This window comes from Nicotiana tabacum, chromosome 19 (assembly GCF_000715075.1).
Source record: "Nicotiana tabacum cultivar K326 chromosome 19, ASM71507v2, whole genome shotgun sequence".
Classification (NCBI taxonomy): Eukaryota; Viridiplantae; Streptophyta; class Magnoliopsida; order Solanales; family Solanaceae; genus Nicotiana; species Nicotiana tabacum.
Genome location: NC_134098.1, coordinates 64,888,527 through 64,912,846, shown reverse-complemented (window position 1 = coordinate 64,912,846; position 24,320 = coordinate 64,888,527). Strand labels below are relative to the sequence as shown.

The following is a 24,320-nucleotide window of genomic DNA, read 5'->3' as shown; positions in this document are numbered from 1 at the left end:
TTTTTAACTTGGAACTGAAAGTTGGAAAAAATAATCCTTTTTCTTTTTCATTGTTCATTCCTCTACTGAATCGGGATATCAACTGTTATTATCATCTTGGAAAAAATAATCCTTTTTCTTTTTCATTGTTCATTCCTCTACTGAATCGGGATATCAACTGTTATTATCATCTTTATATGAGAAGATTGTTGCACAAATAGTTGATTACTATTCATTACTCTATATTATTTCGACTTTGGAGTTTCCAAAAGAAATTGTACTGGTCTCAATCGGAAAAAAGTTTATTCACGAACATAGACGTGTTTTTTTGTATATTAAATACAGTAGTTAATTTTCTTGCGTTTCGCACGATCATAAAAGAATAAAAATCGTCAATATTTTAAAGTTTTGCTTCTCTAATTCAATATGCCAAGTTTATTTGTATTCATATATTTTGAGGCATGTGAAATTTCTGCCAAAGACACACACAAAGGTCAAAAATAAAAGATGAAAAACATGAAAAATAATATACATATTAAATACTATTAATAATACTAATATATTATTAGTGAATGTATTTTGAATTTAATGTTATTTTTAATTAGAGGTTTTTAGTTATATCAAGTCCATCAAGAACAACTTGTCACTCGGTTAAAATGCTTGATTTACGCACACACTTGGTGTCTTTTAACCTTTGTTATCTTTCCTTCTCATGTCGAAGACAGAGAGATATACTATATATATTATGGTGCATATAAACGCAAACACCTTAAAGAGAGACACGAGCGGGCACTCTACCTTTCGCGGAATCAGATTCGAATATGATTCTTCACCATTACATTTTCTAAAATGAAAACTTCTTCGTCGAAAATTACACTGTATATATAAGATAAAATCTGTTTTTCACTTCTATATATTATGCTTTGAATCCCTTTAACATATGTTGAAAGCATAGTTTAGTGGTCAAGGGAGTTTAGAACCTTAGTAAGGTCACTAGTTCAATTCTCATTGACTACAACCTCCTCTAATTTTACTGATTTGTGGGTGGCGGATAAGTAAACACCATTAGGAACAAATTTCAAAAGATCCCCTTCTACGACCAATTGGTGAGGCAAGTTTGTCGTAGCCATTCTGCAATTGAACGAGAGAACCCTTTCTCTCATTTATATTGCAATCTTCCGTATTTACCAACTGTAGACATGTTAGTCAGTTAGTGTATCACGCGAAATTAAAAGTATACTTCTCCATGTTTCATTATAATGGTAAAAGATTCGTGTATACAAATATTGAAGAACCGCTGGACCAAATGCGTTTAATGAATCAAAGCACATAAACAGAAGTTGATAATCAATGTTAACCCGCTATACTCATAAGACAAGAGGTCGATGCAACATATTAGTACCGGGTTCAACTAAACCCAGTACTTTCGACACGAAACATAAATTTATATGTAAAAACCTAATAAAATTGCAATAAACAGTAGCTCTGAACTCATAACTTTAAAATACAATGAATTCAATGATAAAAACCTTAAAGGTTGGACCTATAAAGTTTAAATTCTGGATTCACCACTCCATAAGACCCGTGTTGTTTTTTCCCCCAAGACTACTGCAAGCAGGCACTTGACGCCAAAGAAATCTGTTGTGTGCCCCCAAAAAAACAAAAAAAGAACCCCAACAATTCTCAAACTCTGTGAAACTTTTTTATCTGGAAAGAATTGAACAGAAAATGGAGGTCAACACCAACTATTCGTCCAGCAAAATTTAGCTCTTCCATTTGTATCATCTGCAAGCTGCATCCTTCATTCTTTTTTGATAGAAATCGTCCATAGGAGGTCAGATTCAGATTGCACTGTTACTATGTTCTCTTTCACGATATTAGATGTACTGACTAAACCACCAAATCTCATTTCTGTCTTGTCTGAATAGAAGTCAAGTGAATGTAAATCAGTCTAGTAGGAAAAGTAGATAACCACCAGTACGATGGCATCAACTAAAATGTTAGCATAGGCTATCTGGACAGAAATTTATCCTTCTTGTGTTGAACCAACAGCAAATAGAAATATGCAGCACATAAATCATCAGCCCATAACAAATTGAGGCAGGTTGAGTCTATTAAAAGTTAAAAAGGAAAAAGTAGATGGAGCTACTCACCCAAATTCCATTTGAGACCTGTGGTTGTGGTTCTTCCAGCAGCCGTTCCAATGGGTATGAGTCCGCAATGTGGGCCCTCAACAGAGGACTGGATATGAATCTTGTGATGATGTGTACTTGGAAGAAGTTGGATGAGGCAATCATCAGAGAGAAGAATAATCGGCATGGACGGGAAACGGCATATGACATTAATATTTCCCATCTCATGGTCAAACCTTCCACCAAGTGCTCCGGTGGCTAGAATACACAACTGTAATTACACAGAGATACAAGTCAATCCCACTGAAACTACATTAGGGCATTCTTTCCAGTAATGGGGTCCTATATTCTTCTAATTGCTCTGAGAGTATGCTAAATTCTATTTTGGTTCTCCCTGTGTGTGCTTGTAATTTTCATCTTACTATGTTAGAGTTGTAATATTGCATCAGATTTGTGATCTTTATAGTAGTGGCTTTTCTCTAATGTCAGTAGATCCACTCAAAATAATAATAATGGTAATAATAAAAAGACAATAACAAATATATTGTTCCTTCTAATACCACTTTATACTATATTTTTTAAGCAAAAGTAATAGAACTTGGACCGATCATGCTTACAAGTAGAAAACTTCCACTATATATGATAAGGCATATAACATTTTTTCCATAATAACCTTACAACATACCCTACTAGTGAGAACAGGGAAGAGGTTAAAAGGGTTATTGTATTTATTGATGATTACGTCACCTTGCCACTTTTTATCCTCACTTTCTTGAAGATAGTGCATGTAATGGTGTCCCCGGTAACTAGTTTCAATTTTATTTCTAAGGAATGAGTAAAAGAAGCAACAAATGACGCTTATATCACCTTAAATTGAATAATGACGAATAAGCAATACATCTGATCCACCATGTGAAAGATTTTCTAATGAATTGTTTATTTCAAATATCTATTCTAAATGAATAATATCCTATTATTAGCAATAATCATAACTAAGAAACAATTAGAGCACAAATATCCCACAACGAAAAGATGCAGATACAGTTTGAGCAACTATTTAGTGTACAGATGTTTTTAATGGATAGAAACTAGAACATAGCATATTGATAAACATGGGAAAAGGGTAAAAATATCCAGAGCTATGTTAAAAAGCTTAACTTACATTTGGATGTTCCGGGTTTAGTAATTCACGAATATATGCAACACATTTATGAAGATCTGTAGTATCTTGATCATGAGATTCATCAATTATCTTGGTCCCCTGCAAAGTCACCAAGTTATACATCCTCAAATATGGTTCTAAACATGCTTTGTAATGAACTGCAGAAACATATTGCACAAGAACAAGACGGCAAAGAACGATCTTGAGCCACATTGCTAATTATATCCAAAAGTGTAATAACTATCTAGTAACTGAAATGATATACACATGTAGTCAGGTAGCTTAAAATCCTCACTAACATGCTTGAAAATGAAAAAATGCACAAGTTTAATTACATACTACATTAGAAAGAATTTAAACAAGACCAGATATTATTCTCTTGATCTTTACACAAAAACTAGTAAGTAGAAGTGTGGTAACTGCTCGTATAAGTAGAAGTGTGGTAACTGCTCGTACACAGGGCAAAAACTTGAACTCAACAATATATTTGGAAACCACAAGGTTTTAACAAAGTGGGCCTCTCTTCTAGACTCAAGAATATATTTGAAAGACAGGGAAGCTCTTAACACATCATACACTAGTAAACTGTCACATGGAGCTCCACTCCATTGCATATCAAATAAGATCCACCACAAAGGTTCTGTAAGGCCAAGGGTTCAAACACCAGATTCTTTCGGTAAGGTCAAACACCAAATCCTTTTGAAGGTTGACGTCCCTGGAGGTCGGCATTTAACACGAAGTGATGATTCAATTCAAAGTAGGATAAATCATACTAATAAGGGAGACTTGTAAATATATATCAATCAGGACTGCCTCAATCCAAATTAATTGAGATCGCCTACATCAATACAATGTATCTATTCTGCCGCACCATTCAGGTTCCATTTCATTTCAACACTAAATATTCTGTCTTTTAAGGCAAATTAGTTATTCTCCAAAACTAGATGTTCTCTTACACTTATCCCTACACAAATATAAAAATGTGGATGCTTTTAAAATTTATTGGAAAACAGATTTGCTAAGAAACTAAAGAACCATCACAAGCAAACTCTAGCTTACCAGGCCTCTATAAAAGTCAAGAACATCGGTTCTGATTGAATCCATATCTCCTTTTATAGCATGTGGCTTGTACCTGCAAAAAAATTATGGTTCACTCAAATTCAATCTAAGAGGACAAAATAAAAATTTCCAAATATTAAGAAATCGTGTTTTAGCCCAAAAAAGAAAAAGAGAAATCCCGATGCTTTTACATATTGTCTGCATGTGTTTTTACTCACTTAAAGCTCAAACTCGAATCTCACTATTTGTCCTATGTTTGTACTACTAATATGGCATGAAAATTTTCAAAAAGTAACTTATAACTCATTCTTTCCTCAAGCAAAAATCCAAGTTTTAGTTTCCTTTTGCACATTCTGGTCCAAGAAAAAAAACACCAAGGCCCACGTGAGGGGCGTGTACAGTGTAGCAAACCTAAACAAGTTCACAGAGTTCAAAGTTACTAATATATACTATTTTTTTAAATAGTAGATTTTTCTTTTCTCGAAATGGTGGATAAAAGTAAATAATTCGACCTATAAAAATCCTTGTTTTATTCGGGGCGGAGCTACAGTGTCGGAAAAGGGTTAGGCCAAACCCATAGCTTTGGTTCGAACCCTGTATTTTTCATAAAAAATTTATTTAATATGTATAAATTATTAATTTAGAACCCAATAACTTAAAACTATTAGAATCGAGATTGAAATCCTGCCTCCTGTGGTTTTATTCCTTATTATTTTGCCAATTTGCAAACAAGTTTAGAGATTGAAGAATGAACCAGCAACAAGCTGCTACGTATAATCAGTAACAAGAGCAATTGGTAAATGAATTCAGAATCACCTCTTACGAATATCAGAAGGGTCGTCATGAGGAAAAAAGCGAGGCAATTCATCAAACACCCTATTCGCTCCACCGTCAGCGCAAACATGAACCTGTGCTGCTCTAAACAACAAACATATGCCACCATTTTCAGGGAAATTACAAGGCCATAGAGAGAACTTCAAAAAAGGTTGAAAAATGGAAGGCGCAGGGGCCATTACCGTGCTCCCAGAGCAAAGGAGTGAATCGAGGGAGGCGTTGGTTAAGGATAACAAGGGCGTACGTTAGATCAGGTCCGTTGTCGGTAGGAAGATTTGGGAGGAGGAAAGTAGATGAATGAGAAATCATCCCCATCTTTGCTAACTTGCGCCCCTCCAAATCACCCCCGCAGTTTCAGTTTTTTCAATGAAGAAAGAGAAAACATACGAACACCATTGTGAGCCCGGATTGGCTTATTTTAAGTGCTTTTAAGCCAAAATAACTTTTAAGCCATTTTGTAATGTTTAGATAAAGTAAAAAAAGTACTTTTAAACACTTGTTTTTAAGCTAAAATGGCAAAAATAAGCCAAAAGCCAAAAGCTAGAAATACTAACTTATGGCTTAAAAACTATTTTGGCTTAAAAGTTACTTAAAATAAGCCCATCCAAACGGGATCTATATACCAATCAATCATTTAATTAACTACGTCTTAATCCTAAAATTATTTAGTATTCCTAATAAAACTGTAGAACTTTGTGGAAATATTTCGATTGGTCAACCCCTTTATTACAGGCAGATTTTGTGGTTGTGTTTAACCAAATTTTCAAAAAGGTATTATTAAGAGTCACATTAGGAAGGAGATGTACCCATTTGCTTAATATTATCTTAGAAAATAATTTTTAGTTATTTATTGTTAGAGATTTTGATTAAGTTTTCCGATTTTATTTAATTAATATATTTCATCTTTTATTTTAGATTTGATATGACTAGCACAAAGAAAGAGTTGAAGAGATGATGAAAAAACCGCATACAATGAAAGAGGAAGAGACAAAGTTTTAATGGTTGATTTTCTTATTGAAATGAACAAGAGGTACTTTTGTAAATGAAAGTTATTGATAACAATATTTTTTATTTTAAAGAATAAATTTTTTACTTATGCTTCTAACGTTTTTTCAACGATAAAATAATTACGGTTCAAAAATACTTTTTTGTTGGCAAAAGAACCAAAAATTTAATTTTTCCAAAAAAGTATGTTCTTGTTTGTAATTCATCTAATGTCCAGTATTTGTATTGGCATCCAACTAAATGCAATTACGCACCGAAAAGTTTCATATTCCGATAAAGCGCAATCTAACAAAGACAATTTCATACTTAGGGCGATCCCGAAATTCTAGTAATGGATAAAAGATACTTATCATTCCACCGCAATTATTATTGATCACAAACAAGTATTTTTAGCTTGCCAAAAACTTGGTCAAACAACTCTAAAATTATGACCTACGGGAAGGAAGTAGACACAAACTCTGGTAATTTCTTTTTATCCCAAAAAGATTAACCGTCATGCCATTACTTCACAATAGAAATATAAAAAATTAACTGAAATAGTAGTCTACCTAATTTCTTAAACTAAAAATAACCGACAGATGTATAATATATATAAAATTTATATATAATTATGTATAATCAATATACAATCTATGTATAATGACTATAAAAAGTAAATAGTAAATATGCACGGTTATTTGTGCAATCCCAAGAGGTATTCTACTTCATAAGAAATATCAACCTAAAAGCCCTTGGGAGTTGGGAAAAGTCAGGTGGCTAAAATACAACTTTTCTCTTCCTCAATTTACCTTTTCAGCTTGGCATAAAGGCCAAATTTCAGACTCGACTTTAGTCTTCTTCATCGACCGCATTGAACCATTTTAGTTTGCGAGGTTTTGTTCTTTTCCTTTACTTTCCTCATTGTTTACTTAGTTTCCGATACAGTTTATAATTTCCGTTTTAACTCCGCCATGATCGTTGAGATCTTTGTTCATCTGTTTTGCGTTGACATATTTGATGCACCCAACAGGATTGCTGCTAGTTTTATTGAATAACATCTTATGTATAATTAGCGAACTTGGCATCAAAGAAACTATACACTTTAGAAAATGGAGAATACTTTCCCTTGAAGTTGATCATACAATTTAACAACTTAAAAATATTTCCTCGAGAAAAACCTTTTCTAGAAACATAATTCCTTCCTACTAAACACAGTATCTCAACGAACCCAAAAAAAAAAAAAAAAGACAATCGTGACTTTATACACAGTATTAGATACAAACTGATGATCTTGGAAATTTTAAGTAGAATTGCAATTGTCAACAGTGAAATTAAAGAAAGGAAGAGAGAAAGCTACACAAATATAACAAAAAAGTATAATAAAAACAGCATTAAAAAAGCGTAGCTTAAGGTCTAAGTGGTCAAAGCAGAGAGATAGCTGATACTGATACAGAAATATGAATCCACACAAATCCAGCTAGACAATGTCAGTTTGACTGTGACAGTCGGTATCAGTTATGAAATTTATGGTCATGGCAACCACCCTGAGGAGAAATAATGACCAACTGGGAATGAATGGGGAACCATAGCAAAATCCCACGTAACATTTAATAGGAGAGGGTTTCACACAGGCTCCTAAATAGTCGTCCCAGTAATACAAACACAAATTAACTTTAGCACAATCACTTTAGCACTAGCTTTAGTCCATGGATGTCGATGACCTTGTGCCAAGACTTGACCACAATTCACAGATGAAAGCATTTGCAGTTAACCGCGTGAGAGAGGCCAGTTATTGAGGTGGTGGAAGTGCTCAACAAAGCCAAAATATTATCCAAAGTAAATAAAAATATTTAACATAACAGACATATGGAGGCCAATAAAATAGTCTGTATTTACTCCTCCAGTTAACCCCCAACAAGTTTGCCCGCTTCATCATAAGAATTCAAACTATACAATAGTCAATACAGAAAAAGAATATTAGAATACGGTTATTAAATTAGTCAACTCGTATATACAAGAGGAGACCTACAACGGAGAAAATTGGATGAGACAAGATTTGAGACTCATTAAGACTAGCAATTGCTAAGATAAAATCCTATGAACTAATATGATACACAAGGGCCTGAGGGGAACCTGAAATGGACTATCCATGTAGGTCCCGCTGCCATCTCGGGTTGCAGAACAGGAAAATAAATAAACCAATGGTATATAGTTACATATTTCCTCTACATGAAGTAGCTGAGAGATGTTTTCTTCCTTGATCCACCTTCTCCATATAATTCATTCCACTGGAGAAGCTCATTCATGTTTGAAGATTCTGGGGATACACTAGCACATACCTGCATTCATTGACACATAAACAAGTCATGAATCAACTATGCATACACAGGTAACACACTATACCAAACTATTCTCCACAGTGATGATAAAGTTAGAAAACACACAAGGGCCCAAGAAAGTAGTAGTACTTGAACATTTTTTCCCACACTAACAAGAAACAATTTCATTTCCACAAATTGGTGCAAAACCATCAAAGATTCCTGGTTGGTCATCCAGGTAGGTCAAATACAAAAGCTCTCAATAAGACTATGATATCAACATCGCTTATGCGGCAAGGCATTCAAGAAGAACATGATATTTAGATTGAGGTTATTAATTTAGCTGCTATCTGTTCCATCTTAAAAAAATAGCTGCTATATATGGAGGCGACAATTGTGATGGTCATCCGATCGCATGAACTCAACTTTCCTTCTTCATTACAGATACAGGGTCTTCTGGAGTGTGCAACCTATAACAACAAGGATAAGAGACAGCATATATTTATGTAAGTGGACCCACTAGAATTTACCGAAATGAGGCACCAAACAAGATCAGCTGCCTAAAGACTGGAATTTGAGCTTACAAGACTAAGTACCCAAGTTCCTCGGACCCCCCAACAGTGGCTTTACCCAGTGGATATCCTCCTACCTAATCACGCTCTTATCCACATTAGTAGCAGGCATTGCACTGCCGTGGAGATGGAGTATTCTGTATAGGGGCCAAAGGAATTAGCTTATGAACTAAGACGCTCACCACATACAATTAGGCTCCGTAAAATTAAAAAAACCACTGTGTATATCAGTTTAAAAGAGAGGACTAGTGGAATTTGAGACTATTTTTTATCGTCAGATTGAAGTTTGGTGGCTTAAACGCAAAGGCCAGCCAGTGAAGGTACAAGTACCTATACTAATGGCTGACTAGGAGATGCTAGTGTAAATAGAGAATCATTTGACTTGCAATCCATGAAACAGTGAGGAAAGAAGCCGCTCTTTAAGAGAGGATTACATCAGTTTGAGGAGCTATTGATCTTTCAAGCTACATTTATAGACTAGCTGATCGAAACCAAAAGATGTGGTGGTGGTCTCTTGTGCAATCACATGAACAAAATTCCTTTTTGAACTACTTCACAGTAGCATGTAGAATACATGAGAGACCGACAACATTCAACGGTTCAACCAGTCAATGTGATTATGACGACGGCTCTCAAATCCCAAATCTGTATCTCACACCATCGAATATATAAATAATAAAAACTAATCACTTGAGTACATATATATCTGACGTTACGAGAGATGTTCAATTCCTTCCTCTACGATCCCCACATTCTCTTTCTTTGTTGTGAAGTAAATGTCGATCTCTCATGTCTTCTGCATGCTGCTGTGAAGTAGTTCAAAAACCAGTCAACACGATTTACCCATTATTTTACGACAACGGATCTCAAATCCCAAATCTGTATCTCGCACCATCGAATATATAAATAAATAAAAACTAATCACTTGAGTACAGATATATCTGACGTTATGAGAGCTGTTCCATTCCTTCCTCTCTATGATCCCCACATTCTCTTACTTTGTTGTGAAGTGGATGTGGATTTGGAGCCCCAGTCTCATTGAATGAACTAGATCAAAGAGCTACCTTCCTGGAACTGCCTCCTTACTTTAGATCGTTAGTTCAACAATTCAAACTCAGATCAGTTGGCAAGTGGATTCTGTGCCTGGGTACGAGCTATAAACTAGAAATTCGATCTAGAAAGAGTACCTAAGGCGGATTAGTTGTTTATTTTCGAAAGAGAATTTTAGTAGAAAATCTGCAACAGTGTGATATCGGAAAGAACCATGAGAAAGTCCCAAAGTTTTCTTGGCAGTAAATAAAGCCTACTAACATTTCTCCTGAACCCCAAATACTCTTGCAGAGAAAGTAGAATGCATGGCACAAAAATCAGATTAACAACCACAATACGTGCAATTGTGTACCTGTTCATGTGCATACTTAAAATCATCCATGTTAAGTGGACGGATGTCTGCACTACTATGCAATGCCGGACTTGGTTTGTTCTCTGCAACTGCCGATGCTTTCTCCTGAAAGCATGCCCCAAAAGTAAAGAATAATAAGTCAATTAATTTAGCAGATTAAAGTGTAACGACACCATAGGAGATGATGATGACCAATTAATTTAAGACATCACCAAAGGAAACACATCATGGAGCTAGAACAAAAAGACTTCTAAGCAAAACTAGTAATAGCGCTTTTGTATGTTGTGATCCAGGTCACCAATTCAACCAAATGTTGGAAGGTCACAGAATTATAAGGAACAACTAGAATGAACTCAAGCAACTAACCTTCTTCTCTTTCTCCAAAATTTCTCTAATCGGGCAATGCGCAGCTGTCACACATAAATTCTGGGATTTGGAAAGTTCAGACAGCAGTAAGTACGATATCCAATATAGATTAAAAAATAATGCAGTTATTTTGAAGGATGGATTGCAAAAACAGATGCATTAGGAAGTGCAAGTAATCTTGATCCAGACCTTTAAATCACTCCCTGAATACCCTTCCGTCATATTAGCAATAGCTTCTACATCCACATTTGGCACTAATTCTTCCTTCGCCAATATCACTCTCAAAATTTTCTTTCTGTTTGGAGCATCTGGCACGTTTACCATCAACCTGCATTGATCAATCATTGGAGCATCAGTATCCGTAAATCATTTTAAATCATCATTGATCAATCAGTTACACAAACGATAAGGAAATAATTTCATTAAATTTTACCGGCGGGGAAGCCTCCTAATAACTGCTTCATCAAGGTCAAAGGGTCTATTTGTTGCAGCAAGCACAAGCACCCGTTCCTTGTCTTTTGTACGCAAACCATCCCAATTTACCATGAATTCATTCTTCATTTTCCGCATAGCTTCATGCTCTCCTGGATTTTCTCGTCTTCCTAACATGCTGTCCACCTAGTAGACAAGAAGAAGTGGAGGCAAACGGACAATATAAACAAAGAACGATATAAAGAAGAAAACTTTATAACTTTGTAGGGTGTGAAAAAAGAAAATCTAGCTTTGTAATCTATATAGGAAAAAAGCTTAGCCCAGCAATGGCTGCAACCTGGAGAAAATGTCACCAACCTCGTCAACGAAAACAACACTAGGCGCTATTTTACTAGCTAAAGTGAAGACTGCTTTGACATACTTCTCCCCTTCACCGAACCACTGACAAGAAAAAGTTGTCAACCATTAAGAAAGGTCAGTCAGACATAAAACAGCAGAAAGCAGATATCAGCGATACCTTTGACGTAATGCTTGACATTGATATGTTTATAAAGTTTGCACCAGCCTCAGTAGCAACAGCTTTTGCAAGCATTGTTTTACCGGTACCTGGAGGTCCAAAGAGCAATATTCCCTTGCAAGGCTGTAGATAGCATCTTGTTCAGAAACATGAGTGCATACTTGACGACCAAGTTCTATCTGCCTCAACCCCCACCCCCCACCCCAAAGAAAAGAACCCGAGATAGAGGAAAAAAGATCCCAATAGACTTCAAGTCTTCAACATAAAGCAAATTTCTTTACCTTGGTCAGCTGTCCTTTACAAAACAATTCTGGTCTCTGAAGAGGCAACATCACCAATTCTTTTAGAGTATCCTTGACAGTTTCCAAGGCCCCAATGTCATTAAAAGTAACACCAATATCACTAGGTGGAATTACGTCCCCAAGTAGTCTCTTCTCGAACTCGTTTTCAGTAACCACATCCTGAAAGTCAAGTATCCATCTCAAATTTCAGGTAATTCAGAACAAGAAGCCCCTTTTTTAAGAAGTAAATTTGCACAGTCGAGAAGAAAAATCAGAGAGAGAGACCTTGAGGGATTTCTTTGAACTCTTGGTTTCACTCTGAATGCCTTGCAAGATATTGAGCCCATAAGCAATGCTGCGAATAAAAAGACATTTCAGTGAAATGTGAAGCAACCCAAAACAACTTTCGCCCCCTAGAGATGTGAAATAAGAGGACATTTTCTCTATATGTTATAACATTATGGACTAGAGAGTGAAAATTAAATTTGACCTTTCACCGGAGATAACTAGCTTGGCGTCCTTCACAGAAGACTCGGATTCGTGCATAAAGTGATGACTCAAAGCCCAGCCGACTATCTTTTCAACACCTTGACAGCCACATCAAGAAATATGAAAAGACTATTATAATCAAGTAAACGATTTCAAATCTAAAAGGCCTAAAACTACGAGAAAATACTTACTTTCATTTGTGAGGGCTTGATCTTTTATGCATAATGTTTCAAGGTCAGGGCAATCAATTCTGATTCGATTCAAAACCTGAAATCACACATATAGTTAGAATAGCTCAATAAATCAGTTCATTGAGGTTACAATCTAAGTTGCTCGGACTCGGGTTCGGGTCTAGAGGTCGGGTCCTTCATAATCTAAATTTTAAGATTCGGGGATACGGATACGGGTGCGGGGATTCAGCTAAAAATAATTCAAATATGTGAAAACATAGTTATAAAAATATGTCTAAATTATGAGCCATTATGTGAAACACTTGCAAGGTTTAGAGAAGGAAAAAATATTGATCAAGAAGGAGATAAAAAGGAATGACAGAGAAATTTATATATACAAGGTATTCCATTTTCTTCAATTTCACTCTAGCTTTTGTTTTGATTTCAGAAATCATAGTATATGTCTCAAATTTCTCTGTCGATTTTGGTCAAAGTACCCAAAATTGGTTGACCAAATCCGGTATGGATCCCACACCCACATCGTATCGACACAGGTGCAGCACCGAAAGTGAAGAGTCCGGATATTGGTGCTTATGATTTGTACCTCCATAAGCATAATACTCATTTATCTTTCTTACATAAATCATCATAAACTGTCAATTGTAAATATTATCTTATGCTTTAGCTCCACAAGTGGTGGAACAAAATTAACTTTTCTTCTGGCAAGGGATGCGCTGATGAGAAGGTGGTTTCAGCCTTACAGGTGAATCCAGGACAAGACAGTAAGAAAATGAAAATTGAAGTGCTAAAGAAATATTCATGGTGTAGCTTATGTGTCCTACATAATCCACAACCCGAAAACAATGAAGGAATCTAAGATAAAAGGGTTTTGCCCTTAGCTGGTCAGAATAGAGCACTCACATTGCGAATGCTTGCTATGTTTGCCTGAGATTTCATAGTTTCCATATCCCGATCTAACTGTTGCTTCCAGTCTGATAATAAGGTTTCATCCTGCCACAAGAAGAACCATATTAAATACTTAACTCAAAAATTATTACAGTTAGCAGTCTAACAATAAACTGAAAGTTACCTGAGGAATCTGTATGGTAACTTTATTGGGGAACAGGCGGATGAGCTGCTTCATTGTCTTGGGGGTTTCTTTGCTTCTATCATGCAACCTACCAAAATTATCCTGGAAAGAGATGCCATTCAATGCATATTAATCAACCATTTTACAGGGGCAAGTACTTCCAGAATGCAATTCGTAATAACTAGAAGTTCACCTAGAAGCTTAAAGGAGATGCCAATAATAATAATAACAAGAAACACAACTTTTTTTTTATAACAATAACAACTTATCAAAAAGAAATTTAATAATAATGATGACGACTCTTTACTACACAACTCTCGAGTAGAGCTAGCAAGTAAAACCCAAGTCCACAGGTCCGTCAATACCAGACCCATATGAACCCTATTAGTTCGTAAAAATCTGGTTTAGCACGCAATGGTTAAAACAGGTTTCAAACCCATTTTTAACGAGTTTGGTGTGGGTTTAAGAAATGTTTTTTTTTTTTTTTTTTGGGGGGGGGGGGGGGAGAATTAGGGGGTGGGTGGTAGGGCAGAAGTTTCAAGGATTTGAAGGCACATAACTATAGCAACATGGTCTAGTCAACTTGTTTGTACACCACACCTGCCACCCTCTTCCCCAGAACACCCCGCAAAAGGCACCATTTCCTTCATGCCTCTCCCTGTAGCCTTTTCTTTCGATAACTCCCTCCCTCATACATAATTACATATGCATCTACATATATATGCACGGGGTGAAAGAAAACTTTCTAGTGGCCATTGGTGGGTGGTAGTAGTTTTGGTGATTGAAACTTAAGAGATTTGATATCTGGTATAAGATGAATAGGATAGAGATATTTGGTCTAGAATAAGAAGAAAGAGTGAGAATAATGAAAAAAATGAGCGTGGGTAGGTTGGGTAAGGCCTGTGCAGATTACTTCCAACAAGCATACATTCAGATAAATATATGCCTATTTACTAATGTGTACACATCATATATATATATATGTATCCACATGCGTCTGAAAAATAACTTTCTGATGGCAATTGGTGTGTTTAGTACTTGAAAGATGAGACATGGATGGGTAAAAGTAGTTCGGGTAATTGAAAGATGAGAAAAATGGATAGGAATAGGACCCCAGGTGGTATGAGCACAGAGGCGCATGTTACAGGTTCAAACTTGCAGCAGACAAAAGCCTGGTATTTAAGTGGAGAAGGGCAGAGGGATACACCCATCATCCACCATGTTTCAAGCCACGCACTAGCTGGCCATTGGGGAAATAGTATAAGAACAATGGGTTTTGGTACATTGGGCAAGTTCGGCAGCCATTTTCTTAAAACCCAATTGACACCCAATCCTTTGAAACCCCTACACCACAGCATAATCATGAGGTAAAAAGTTTGTTTTATATTATATGCTCCCAAACTATACAATTCTTAAATGACCAAATGTGTCAGTCATAGGAACAATAAAACAAATAAAAATCCATATTAAAACATCTCCCCTCAGACGTGCACATTTACATTCCATCGAAATTCTTAGGTACAACACCGAGAACAAGAAATGGAAAAAACAAAAGGGAATGTGAAAGAAAGTTGTACATACTGGGAAGGCAAGGTCAAGCAATGCCGTTTGGTTACTTCCAAATTTTGTAAATAGCAGGCCACCAGGATGCGACTGTAAAGCATAAAATAAGGCAATCAGAATCACAAGCCAATTTCTTTATCCTGAAGGAACGCGAAAATAACTGCCATGCATACTTTCTCCTTTCGGTTGTCCGACTGGGTAAGGGATGCTATGGCAACAACATTCTCTGGCAAATGTTCGAGCTTAATCTTGAAAGCAGCATAAGCCTCAGGATTTCCCACCATAGACTTCTCAATGTCTTTGATGAACAAAACTAGAGGACTACTTTTACTTTCATTTGAAGCAACCTACATATATAAAACAAAGTAAATAAACCAAGGACACTCGACTCTGAAATGGAATAGTATCACGGAGAGGTATATTAGCAAATACCTCAAAGAGTTCATTGATAGCAAGTTTATCAATTTCATCAGTACTTGAGCTGTCAAGGCGGAGCAAGTCAGCTGTGGAAGAAAAAAAGATCAGGCCACCAAAAAGACATGCTCTGTTATTCGGCATAACTGAGCCAGGCAACAAAAGCGGACCATGAAAATTCTGATATAAACCAGGCAGTAGAGTATTACCAGCACAAAAGAACCCATGATCTTCATCGCACAGACCTCCAAGATCATTACCCTCCGGAATTGATTTATCAAATCTGACACCAATTTTAGAGGACCCATTTTCCTCAAATGCAAGAACCACTTTTCCCTTGTAACCATATGTTGGACCCCTGCAATCATGTGCGTTGATGACGTGATTTCAAAAATAAAGGAGTTACTGACAAATCCAATAGAGACATAGACAACAAATAACGAGAAAATTAACTAAGCAAGTCAATCCATTCTGTGCACAATGAATAACAAGAAAAAACCATTTTAATCCCCAAAGTAGCATTACCATACAAAGGCACAAAGGGGGTCATAATTAAGAATCCTTGGTGCAGAAAAAAACCTCATTATAGAAATACAGCATTAAATGCTCATATATACCGACATTATCGAAAACGTTTAAATCTTGTTTTCAATAAGGTACTTTCAAAACTATTTATAAGCCTTTCATGGCTAAAATGTTTATACCCATGTTCCTATTTTATTTTCACATTTAGAGAACGGATAAGGCTAAGGGAAGGAATCAAAAGATTTCAAACGATTCAACTTGTTCACAGCACTTTAAATTACATAAACCAAACAGAAATTATGTTTTTAAGTGTGTTGTAAGACAAATTCAAATTTTTATCTCTAATTGGACCTTTTGACAAAAATTTGGCCCATAATGGTTCCATGAAAGTTTTGAAGTTATTACAGATTATACAGAGTAGTAATTTCAGAAAGTGGACTATGGAAGATCTATCATACGCACATAAGATCACTTAATTCATATCAAATAAATAGAGTACTAGGGCTATTAAGCAACCACTAACTCAAAACTGATCCATAAAAATGATCCAAATCAGGAACTCAAGTAAACAGCCATCGATGAGGTACTAAGATCAACTCCTCCGGTAGCACATTATAGGCTGCCCAAATAAAGTCAGGCACCTGTACAGCCAACCATGCAAATTATGTGTCTTAACAGTAATAGTAGTACATAGTAAATATCAGAGAATACTCAGGTTAATTGTGGAAGTCCATAATTCTATTCATATGAAGACTTTAACAAGACATTACAATTAAACAATAAGTTTACAGATGGAAATGATTGAAAATGCATCCTCAAGCATAGCATAGATAAGAATCAATGAAAGAACTGAACTAACATCTCACAGTAAAAAGATTCTAACAGAACTTATTGCAGTTACCTTAAAGGTGTTTGCAGCGGAGAAAAGCCTGATGAAGATCCAACATACTTCACTCTGTCACCTATCAAAATGACAGGTCTAGCACTAAGCACAAAACTTCTAACCCAACATATATAAAATATGAATGGATGTTTTGTGTCATTGTTAGAGAGAGAGAGAGAGAGAGAGAGAAACCTTAAAAAGAATTCTCGCTATGAAAGCAACAATTACCTTTTTTGAAAGTGTAGTTTTTTGACGAGGCAGTAGATGCCTCCTGCTTGGGCTGAGCATGAGAACTTATCGTTGAACCACCAGTTATATCCGCCTCAACACTTGAAGCTGGCTTCTTATTAAGATGCAGTGCCGCTGCTTGTGCAGCACGTTTAGCAAATACACTAGCTCTCCCTGGCTTTGAGCTTTCTTTCACAGGGTCGACATCTTTGGCAATTGAACCCTACATAGTATTAAAGAAAAAAGCAAATAAATTACAGGATAAAGAAAGTTCAATTACATTGACCTCGTACATCAATAATAACAAATATGTTCTGAGTGCCCGTCCCTCCCATTTCACGTGACACTGCAAAATAACTCTCAGGTGATTATAGCAAGCAGGAAAGTTGATAGATTACTCTTTAAATATTCTGACCACCCTCCATATGATCGTTGAAAACTTTGCAAAAGTTTAGATTAGATCGCCCTGAGCGGCTGAGCCTGCCATCAAGCACCTCCCTGTTTACTTCTAACTTGGCTTGCGGTGGGCAGTGTGGATGTTCAGCGTTAATCTACACGAGCGAACTAACAAAATCCCTAAGAAACAAGGTAAAGGGTAGAGGGACATCCCAGCTACGATTGAAAATTTGCAGCCAAGTTTCTATCCCATTCTCTATTTCCCCGTCGAAATGATATCTCTGTTGTTCTTGAGGTCGAGGCTCAAACCAAAATGTTTTCCTTTCTTTCCCCCTCACTCCCTCCCCCTTACACAAGCTTTTTTCCCCTGATTTTCAAGCCATTTTGCATATGTTCTGTCAGCAAGTCAAGAGATGAAATGAACTGTCAAACATGTCCTAGTGAATTAAAATTGTTTGAATTGCACGAACGAATAATGACTGTAAATCATGTCTTTTCTACCATGATCTAGACCTCAAAATGAGTTATATCATTATACCTCTTACAAGTATATAGAAATGCAACACTAGTAAGCCTCCGTGTATATTTTAGGTAACTGCATTACCTTGTAAGCTAAAACAGCTTAAGACCGGAACGTATAAAACAATGATGGCATGGTTGTGTAAGGATGTGCAATTGAGCTTATGAATTGCAAATAAATGAACGGGCTTTGGCAAGAAAAATGAAATGTTCCCTCTAGTATCCGGCAAGGACATTTTTGACCTCGGGGACGTGTTTGAATTTCTTTTTCTTTCTTTTCTTTTAAGACCAGATTTCTTGGTTAAGAAATTGACCTTCCGCCTAACTCAACCCTAAAAGCTAGCTCATGAGGTGCGGATTACCCATAACCATATAAGGAGACAAAAAAACTCATCCTCAACCAATGTGGGATACTTAACACCTCCGCTCGCCCAGGCCTGCCAACTGAAGCGTGGACAACATAACATGTGGGCCCAACAATGACACACCATAACAGGAATAGACTTGGCTGTAATACCATGTTAAGAAATGAACCTTGCACCTAATTCAACCCAAACACTAGCTCATGAGGTGATGGTTGCCCAAAACTACTTAAGGAGACAAGCAACGATCCCTCAACCAATGTAGGACACTTATCATTCTATTCCTTATTCTCTATAGTTCGGCTGATTGAACTGGAACTCTTTTTCTTGCAATTTGCTAAATATTTCTTAATTCCACATTTTGCTTTCTTGGTTCCACCTCCCAAATTCTTAGATCACTTGTCTGGTTGATATTGGATATATATTTCCACCTGAGATCCAGTAGCGATCCACTTCAGAACCAGTTTCACCATAATTCACGTAAAAGCTTGACCATGAGGAAAGAAGTATTTCTAAGTGGGAGAAAATGACGAAGATGGTGTGGACTTAAAGGGCTTAGAATCCAACTTTTTGTCGTATGTCTGTGAGAGAGTGGGTGGGCGTACAGTTATCTTGCACACGAGAAATAGAGTAGGAAATGGGGTTTGCTATCAATGGAGAATAGATAAGAAAGTGAGCAATCTTATGTCCAAGAGATTCAACTACTGTATCTCATTTAAGCGCAGTAGCTTCAGCGTACTCTCTCTTAAATGGTTACATTTTTTTAAGAAAAGATGCCTCTCTGCAAAGGGGCTTGCAGTATTTTTAGAGAGAAACCCTTTTTAACCTCAATAAACACGCCTTCCTATTTCCATTTATTACTAAAAAAATGAATTGAAAAACTGGAAATGGACTGTGCTCCAAAAACAATCTTAGCTTGTTGCGCATTTCTCTTACAGCGTTCAACTACATTTCCACTATACATGAAATGAGGCGGGTAGGCATCTGGGGTGTTCAAGTGGGGAAAAATATGAGCCCTCAACTGAGGAGTATACATATATGAGCCAAGTAACAGAAGATACTTACACCAGGCAGCAAGAGAGAATCAACTATCAGTAGCTTAGCACCAAAGTGTTTAGCAAGTGCTTTGGCCAGCGTCTCCTGATAAATTTCTGAACCTGTGAGCAGTCATGAGTCAAAAAGGTGATATTGAGGGCTGGATAGAACTCAATAAAACTAGAAAGAGATTCCACATATATGGGCAATAACTACCTGCCGGACCTGATAGCAAAATCCTAGGGCACACTGTGGGGAGATCTGAAGTATATTTTGCAAACTTGTTACACTTCAAGTGTATATAAGTGGAAGCAATCAGAATATCCTTGGTGTTCTCACTGTCATAGGAAAAAAAACATTAATAAGTACATAAATCAATCAAACAAATTCCAGAAATACACGAGTACCAACTTTAACTTGAACAAACTAAATGTAGCAACGAGAAGTAATGAAAACAACACTAAAGCAATATCAACCAGCAAATTAAAAATTAAATATAAAAAAAAGAGACCAATATTCACCTTAAATAATATGGAAAATTTTCAAATGAGACCTCAATATTGTTGAAATCAAGTACTCCTTGCTCTAAGGCATTTTTAAATGCTTGGCGCCTAGTTAAAGCCGAAATTGGAGGATCAAAATCCTTGAATAGCTCTCGGAAATCCCTTTGCTCCTCGAGAATTTTGGAAATACCACTTAAACCAAACTCAGAAGCAGAAGATCCAGCAAGTACTCGCAGGAGAGGTCGCACCTTCCCAATCTCTGCATCAACTGAATCTAGTGCAATGTTATCAAGATTCAAGTTACCATTTCCAACATCGGGAGATGTCACGTCATTCTTCTCATCCACCAAAACACGAGGTACATCATTACAATCAGAAGCATCCTTCATATCAATATCTAAATCATCTTTATCTGCCACTCCACTGGCAGCGGGTAGTATTGGCACCTCTGAACTTTGTTTTACATCCTTACCATTTTGAGATGATGGTGGGAGAAGAGACAACTCTTTTGGAAGATTTGACAAAGATGCCAGGGTCGATGCAACTGCTACAGTGGAGGGATCCCTGGACCTTGCCTCAAGATGCAGTCCCTTGATTGATCCGCTATGAGCTCCCAATATGCTAACAGAATGAGCAAAACTTGCAGCAGATAAGTTGTCATCAAAGATCTAAAGTATAAGTCAAGGAAATGCTGGTAACTCCAGTTAATAGTAACCAAACTGGATTCCACACATGTATATGAACTCTCAAACACAATGATTTAAGGATACATAAGAATGTTGACCAGATGACCCAAAAACAACTTCATCACCTCCTTTGAGAGGGACAGTAGAATTTTTAGGGTAGACCTTGCCATTGACTTGCACGTCGCCTTTTTTCCCCATAACTTCAAGAAGAGTGATGGATACCCCTTTCTAGTCATAAAGAAACCATAAACAGAATGAATAATGTTGTTTCTCTACTACAAGTGGGAAACAAAGGAAAACATTGTTAAACGATGAAGAACTACTACTCTGAGCCAGGACAAAGTAGCATCTTAAGAAAATTGAGGTTTACCTCTGTCTCAGTATGCTTGAGATTACATAAAGTTTTACTAACAGATGAATCTCCTATCCACAAGTCACTGCCACGACCTTGACCTACAGTATAAGTTGCACGATGCATGACAACATGAGGATTCTGCAAAGGCAAATAGAAGTTAATTAGTAAATTAAGTGGTTTATTTCACTAGAAAACTCATGAAAAGTAAGCATCTGGGATGTTGTTGATACTTGATATGGTAAATATGTAAAGTGATCCGGCTTACTTTTAAAAGTGAAAAGAGCCCGATCTTATTAGGATTTAAAGAATTTAACAACGTATAAAGAAACACTTTTTAATTGTTAACTTCCATATGGCTAATGTTAAGACAGCCAATTGAGTTGACCAGGGCCAAGCCTCGTCTGCTCAACATGCTAAAAGTAGAATTCCACCCCAGATCCCCATATCATAAGAAGAATTATAACCAGACTTAAGTGAGTTAGTTGGAGTTAGTTGAGACCAAAGCAGTCTGGAGGCAAAATAAACTGCACTTTGAGTCTCAGGTCTAACTCAACTTTCAAAAGGTTTCCAACACCAACTTATCATGTATAGATCGTTTCTTTTTTTGTGTGTGTGTATTTCAGCACTCATCTAACCCACCTGAGGCACTCATATTGGTTTCATGGACAACAATGAGACACTACTTCACAATCTTATGCTTTTCTAGAAGTTCTTTTCCAGCACAAAAAACAAACTTTCTCGAAAAATGAAATGGAGCGCTCCGAATAATCTCAAATAACCCCTTCTTTGAACTAGCCTTGACTAATTTCATCAATAAAAACAAATCAAAAACAAAAAGAATACCTTTAATCAGCAACGAATATCCAGACTTTGCAACTACATTTAGAAATTTAATATCCCTAAACCAGACTACGGATCCGCATCTACACTTTTTTATACAATTTAGTGGAAAACAGAAACTAGTATGTGTGCTCTCGCATTCCCTACATGTAAACATTAAACAACAAAGATTTTCAGAAGAAAATTGTATAAAATCAGAATCAAGACATTCAATTAAAGTGGAGGGAGTAACTCAATATCAGAAGTGGAAAGGTAAAAGATGGTTTTTAAGTTGAAGGTACAAGCCCTATGCTAATCATTTCATTGAACATGAACCAAGACGATGCCAAATGTAACAAAGAGTTTAGCATTGAGCTTCAAAAAAACCAATTCGGCTATATACAAAAAAGGAAGTTTCTTTGTGCCAAATTATAAGTAAAATAAAAGAAAGCCCTGGATCTTCCATGTCGGATTTTCGACTCCTCCAAACGGCATTTATTCATCTCTCCATATCTTTTCAACTTCTTTAGACATCCTTTCTTCCACTCTTCCATATCATCCAAAAACGGCACAACTGTACTAGCTTCCACATTTTCCTCCTCTGTCCCTCATTCTCAAGCTCCAAATATTCCACGTCTCTCCTTATTCTCAACTCCAAGACACCAGGATCTCACCGGTTCCCATTGGCAGTGTGCTAGCTAACGGTTACTATTTTCGCGTCAACATTCGATCAAGATCACATATTTACCAAATTTCATAAAATTCTTCTGGAATCTTCACTACTTTACCCAATTACAAGAATCAAAGATAAACATATAGAAAGCTTAAGATAAGAAGCAAAACCTACCTGAGAGCACTGTGAAACAAGTTTACCCCATGCAGCAGCAGCAACATTAGATTTCAGCTGCCGCTTCTTTCCCCGATTCAATGCCGACTCTTTTGCCTTAGACTTCTCCACATCTATCACAGAATCACCTAAAACCCATCACACAAAAATTCAAGAAACCAACAAAAAAAAAAAAAAAAAAAATCAAAAGATCAATTTTTTTTTAAAACCCAAAGCACATGCAAGGAAAAACATTGTACCTAAAGTCATGGGTGATACCAAAGGCTCGTTTGCGGCTTCAGTTTCCAGCGATTTTTGTGGCACATCAGCAGCAGCGTCCAGATCAGCTGATCGAACCTCTTGTTCAGCAGATTCAGGTCCTGATTCATTCAACTCACCCTGGATTTTCTCCCCAAGCGTATCATTAGTCGACGATGACAATGCCTCCGCCGTCTACAAAGCGGATCAATTTATATAGAAAAATCAAAGGAAAAAGAAATCTTTTACGCAGAGTACATGCAGGCATGTAAAAAAAATCAAGATTTAGTGGTCTGGTCTATTAAATTATAGGAGTACAATTTTTAAAAATCTGTTCACATGAATTTAACCCTAAATCAGAATCTGTTAGGAGTTATCAGAAAAGAGAAACCCTAACCTTGGAGCGCTTGCCGTTAGAAATAGGAGAGGAGGGGGACGAGAGAGAACGCTTGGAGGACGAAGAGCTGCGTCTGGTCTCAACCATGTTTGATCTTTTCTCCTTCTTCTTCTACAGATCCAAAGAATTAGAGAAATGAAGCAAAAACCGATTTGGATGTTATTAGGAGTAGTAAATAGAGAATTCTAGTGTGTGTGTGTGTGGAAAATGGGGAGAGAGAGATAGATAGAGAGACAAGGGGAGAAGGTGAATGATTGCGTAAATATCAGTTATAGAGTTCTGTCTTTTTGCTGAATTTATATGCTGCTAAGTTTTAAAGTGGTAGCTAGTAGTAGGAATTAGGGAACAAGTCTCTCTTTTTTTCATTTGATTTTCGTTTCTGGAAATTAAATTAGTACACCGTTGTATTGTTTTGTAAGGACCGTATGTTAAACAAAAATAAGGATGTCAAATTAAGGTGGTATGTGGGCCGGGTACAGTCCTGAGTAGACTTCGTGGGCCGGTCTTAAGTAGACCCGGTCCCAACTTAAACGGTATTAAATGGGTCTGGGCTTTGCGGGCTTTTTGTTGGAACCGGCCCGGGACTGGGACCACGAACTAATGGTCCCGGGTTAAGTGGGCCCAACTGATATTTTCTATTTTGTTTTTAAATTTTATAGAAGTTAGAGAAAAAAATGGTAATAAAAATATCTAAGGCAATTCCTTGTAAATTATATTATAGAATTGTGACCTAAATTTTTTAATTCAAATTTAAAGACAAAACT

General features: G+C 36.6%; 2 protein-coding genes across 11 annotated transcripts; both read right to left on the bottom strand.

Annotated features, from left to right (window-relative positions):
* Window positions 1-1,446: 1,446 nt before the first annotated feature.
* On the bottom strand, window positions 1,447-5,607 carry LOC107787643 (thiamine pyrophosphokinase 1). Of its 2 annotated transcripts, none has more exons than XM_016609241.2 (6): window positions 5,349-5,607; window positions 5,149-5,245; window positions 4,333-4,405; window positions 3,274-3,372; window positions 2,133-2,382; window positions 1,447-1,899 (listed from the first exon to the last, which is right to left on the bottom strand). In XM_016609241.2, the coding sequence occupies exons 1-6, from the start codon at window positions 5,479-5,481 to the stop codon at window positions 1,781-1,783; spliced, it is 771 nt and encodes a 256-aa protein (XP_016464727.1). In that variant the 5' UTR covers window positions 5,482-5,607; the 3' UTR covers window positions 1,447-1,780. The 2 variants fall into 2 exon arrangements, with proteins under 2 accessions (XP_016464727.1, XP_016464728.1); XM_016609242.2 differs by having other exon boundaries at window positions 5,149-5,250; window positions 5,349-5,387.
* Window positions 5,608-8,017: 2,410 nt separating this feature from the next.
* LOC107787644 (uncharacterized) lies at window positions 8,018-23,879 on the bottom strand. Of its 9 annotated transcripts, none has more exons than XR_012702724.1 (27): window positions 23,557-23,837; window positions 23,162-23,300; window positions 22,923-23,050; window positions 21,272-21,394; window positions 20,986-21,129; window positions 20,234-20,883; window positions 19,929-20,050; window positions 19,743-19,834; window positions 17,401-17,623; window positions 17,191-17,251; window positions 15,974-16,122; window positions 15,783-15,853; window positions 15,524-15,697; window positions 15,369-15,440; window positions 13,788-13,889; window positions 13,619-13,708; window positions 12,719-12,794; window positions 12,529-12,625; window positions 12,324-12,393; window positions 12,039-12,218; window positions 11,758-11,880; window positions 11,578-11,681; window positions 11,242-11,426; window positions 10,998-11,136; window positions 10,809-10,868; window positions 10,443-10,547; window positions 8,018-8,489 (listed from the first exon to the last, which is right to left on the bottom strand). XR_012702724.1 is itself a non-coding variant. In XM_016609243.2 (27 exons), the coding sequence occupies exons 1-27, from the start codon at window positions 23,641-23,643 to the stop codon at window positions 8,376-8,378; spliced, it is 3,714 nt and encodes a 1,237-aa protein (XP_016464729.1). In that variant the 5' UTR covers window positions 23,644-23,879; the 3' UTR covers window positions 8,018-8,375. The 9 variants fall into 9 exon arrangements, 7 of the variants coding, with proteins under 7 accessions (XP_016464729.1, XP_016464731.1, XP_075093962.1 ...); XR_012702723.1 differs by having other exon boundaries at window positions 23,162-23,354; window positions 23,557-23,835; XM_016609243.2 differs by having other exon boundaries at window positions 11,598-11,681; window positions 23,162-23,354; window positions 23,557-23,879.
* Between the last annotated feature and the right edge of the window lie 441 nt (window positions 23,880-24,320).